Raw genomic sequence first — 3,502 nt, 5'->3', positions numbered from 1 at the left:
TTAGATGCAAATGGGTTTACAGAACCAAGTATGGACCAGATGGGAAAGTTGATAAACATAAAGCTCGTCTTGTTGCTAAAGGTTTTTCATAGGTTGAAGGCATTGACTACACTAAAACCTTCTCCCCTGTTGCCAAAATGAACTCTATCTGCCTTGTTCTCTCCCTTGCTGCCTCTTTCAAATGGGAAGTCCATCAGATGGATGTTAAATCTGCCTTCTTGCATGAAGAAATCTATATGGAACAACCCATTGGCTTCATACAAACAGACTCCAGCCTTATATGTCGACTTAAGAAATCCCTTTATGGTCTCAAGCAAGCTCCTCGGGCTTGGTATGCCAAAATGGATAGCTTTCTTTTAAGAATCTGGCTTTTCTAGGTGTCATTCTAACAATACTGTCTACACCAAGAAAGTGGGCAACTCTCTTATCATCCTTGTTCTTTATGTTGATGATCTTATCCTTACTGGTAGTGATCCCAACCTTATAAACCATGTGAAGTCTAGCCTTAAAAGGAAATTTGAAATGACAGACTTAGGACACTTACACTATTTTCTCGGTCTTCAAGTCTTGCAATCCAAGGAGGGTATTTCTCTTTCCCAGTCCAAGTATGCCTGTGATATTCTACGCCATTTTCACATGGAAGACTGTAAGCCAGCCCCTTCTCCCTTTCAGTCTGGAGTCAAACTTTCAGTCACTTGTACTTCTCCTGAAGTTGATGCTACCTTATACCGTCAACTTGTAGGAAAACTTTTGTATCTAACCCATACTCGTCCTGACCTTTCCTTTGTTGTTGGCCTTGTTGCTCGGTTCATGCAAAACCCCCGTGAAAGTCATTGGAAAGCAGCTAAAAGAATACTTCGTTATGTTTGAGGTACAATTCAGTTTGGGATTCATTACAGTGCCGAAGCATCTCCTATATTGGTTGGTTTCACTGATTCCGATTGGGCTGGTGACCCTGATGATCGGAAGTCTACTGCCGGTTATGTGTTCACTCTTGGTTCAGGACCTATTACATGGGCTTGCAAGAAACAAGGTGCCATTTCTCTTTCATCAGCAGAAGCAGAGTATCGTGGTGTCGTAGAAGCTAGTAAGGAAGCCTTGTGGCTTCATCAGAGTTTGTCTTCGAGCAGCAGCATCCGACTACACTTTGGTGTGATAATCAAAGTGCCATTCAGCTATGCAAAGATCCAGTCCAACATCAGTGCAGCAAACACATTGAACTGCACATGCACTTCATCAGAAAGCTCATTCACGACCATGTTCTTGAAGTGCAATATTGTTCAACAGATGATCAAGTTGCAGACATCTTCACAGAGGCGAAGTTCACTAAACTTCGATTTATGGTTGGAGTTCAGGAAGTTGTCACTAAGGGGGGATAGGCTCTAGTGCCTCCTTCCTTCTCCTATTGTGTCATATTTGTAAATCCTTCAATCCTATCCCAAGTTGTTCTTAAGGGGGGATGTTAGGATATTCCGACACATAGGAAATAGTTAAGTACAACTTGGTCTAGTATAGAGTTAGGTAAAGTGTGTTTCTTTACCGTTGTACATTTTGTAACTTACAATCCAACGGTCACGATATGTAGTGATCCGACGGTTCATTCTCTCCTCAGTATTACTGACACTTGATCCGTGGCTTGACACCCGATTGGTCCATGATTTCTATTTAAAGCACATGGAGGGTCATTTGTAGGGTAATCCGTGCATGAGAGAAACATATCTAAATTTTCATTCTTTTATTAATAAATTTCCTGAAGTGGCCGCATTGGCTCAGGCCGTGGACTGTTTCCCTCTTTGAGGGTTTTAACCACGTCAAAAATACTGGTGTATTGATCTGCGATCTGGTTGTGAGCGGTGTCCTTTGGTGTTCTGTCTGAGGAACTTACCCTGTAAATTCCTACAGTCATCACTTCTAAATATATTTGGCCACATAATATCATGGATTGGGTCCGGCTACCATCTTGGAACAAGCAGGGGAAATTTGTTATTTGGAAAGCAGTCATACAAACTCTCCCCACTATTAGGAGTGGGCTTACATGGCGAATTGACAATGGTACAACAGTTCACATTGGGGTTGATCCATGGATTGGATGTGGCAATATGTACAACCTTCCCCCGGAACTAAATGCATTTCTAAACAACAGAGGCATTGTCACCATAGCTCATATCGTGGATCGGGGGAATACTACTATTTTTCAACAAGCTTGGATGTCTGCAGCTGATCTCAGTATCCCCAATCTATGGAGTCAGGAGTGGAGGCATTACACAAATGCATTAACAGAATCACATGTGCAAATAAGGGACGACGAGGATGAATTGATTTGGGCTCCGGCAGTGCATGGGGCATACACACCTAAAGATGGCTACCCCATCATCCACGTTGCTCATAAGCCCAATATACTGGAAAGTTGGTGGCGAATGATCTGGAAACTTAAGGCACCGCCCCACACGTGCCTCTTCATGTGGAATATGATCATGGATAAGATTCCCACAGGCACTAATCTCATGAAAAGATATTTTCAGGGTCCATCTTGGTGTGTTTTATGCCACCAGGAGGAGGAATCAAATGAGCACTTATTTCTGACCTGCACTATCACACAACAGATTTGGGAACATGTGCTGTCCATGCTAAACATCAACCAGAGATGGGAAGGGAACTACATTAAGGAAGCGTGGAACAGTTGGTGGACTGCAGCCCCCACAATGAAAATCTGAAACCTCCCTTTGATCCTGTGTTGGAATATCTAGTTATGCAGAAATAATATCATTTTCAACAGCAAGAAAATCAGGTGGCCTCTAATTACCTCGAAAATTTGCAACTGTTATAATGAAATCTCAGACGAGGACCTTCCCACCTCGACTCGAACTATCACCCCTGAAGTAATAGATCATGCTCATCCCTGGGCCTACTTTGATGGTTCAACACAAGAACAAGGGTGTGGGGGGGGACTCCTACTCCACCTATCTGATTCACATTTCTTTTGCATTCATATGGGCCTGGGTGCGGGCACAAATAATTATGTTGAGCTCATCTCGCTTCTCCATCTTTTATATTATGCTCTAAACCAAAATTGTAGACATTTACAGGTCTTTGGGGACTCCAAGATTGTCATAAATTGGTTCAATTGCACAACTACATGCCATGTTCATTCACTCAGGAACATTTTGGATGATGCATTGTTTTTAAAATCACAATTTGATCAGATTTCATGTACTCATATTTACAGGGAGCGCAACAAATCTGCGGATCAGCTTTCAAAAGAGGTAGCGCACCAACCCAGGGGTGAATGGTTGATACATGAACAAAGACAGGGATAGGCCTACCAGTTCTACCACAAGCCTTATATAGAACAAATGCAACAAGGCGTCGATAGGCCCTAATTTATCATAGTTTTTTTGAGACACCTACAAACAAAAAATTCACAGAATAGAACATTTTTGAAATTTTGTAATATTATTTGTAAACACTGTTGGCATTATGGCACAGGTGTTGTCCTTGATGG

General features: G+C 42.1%; 1 protein-coding gene across 1 annotated transcript; it reads left to right on the top strand.

Moving 5' to 3' along the window:
- Positions 1 to 1,937: 1,937 nt before the first annotated feature.
- Positions 1,938 to 2,714, top strand: LOC149225327 (uncharacterized). Its single transcript, XM_089379913.1, has one exon. The coding sequence runs from the start codon at positions 1,938 to 1,940 to the stop codon at positions 2,712 to 2,714; it is 777 nt and encodes a 258-aa protein (XP_089236039.1).
- The last annotated feature ends 788 nt before the right edge of the window (positions 2,715 to 3,502 follow it).

The sequence above is a fragment of the Pinus tabuliformis genome, chromosome J, assembly GCF_031772625.1.
Source record: "Pinus tabuliformis cultivar Carrire ecotype Pingquan chromosome J, CPIR1, whole genome shotgun sequence".
Classification (NCBI taxonomy): Eukaryota; Viridiplantae; Streptophyta; class Pinopsida; order Pinales; family Pinaceae; genus Pinus; species Pinus tabuliformis.
This window is presented reverse-complemented; position numbering and strand designations above follow the sequence as displayed.

Bases quoted from the DNA above. Each gene is read 5' to 3' on its own strand.
- LOC149225327 (XM_089379913.1), top strand. From the start codon at position 1,938: ATGGATTGGGTCCGGCTACCATCTTGGAACAAGCAGGGGAAATTTGTT.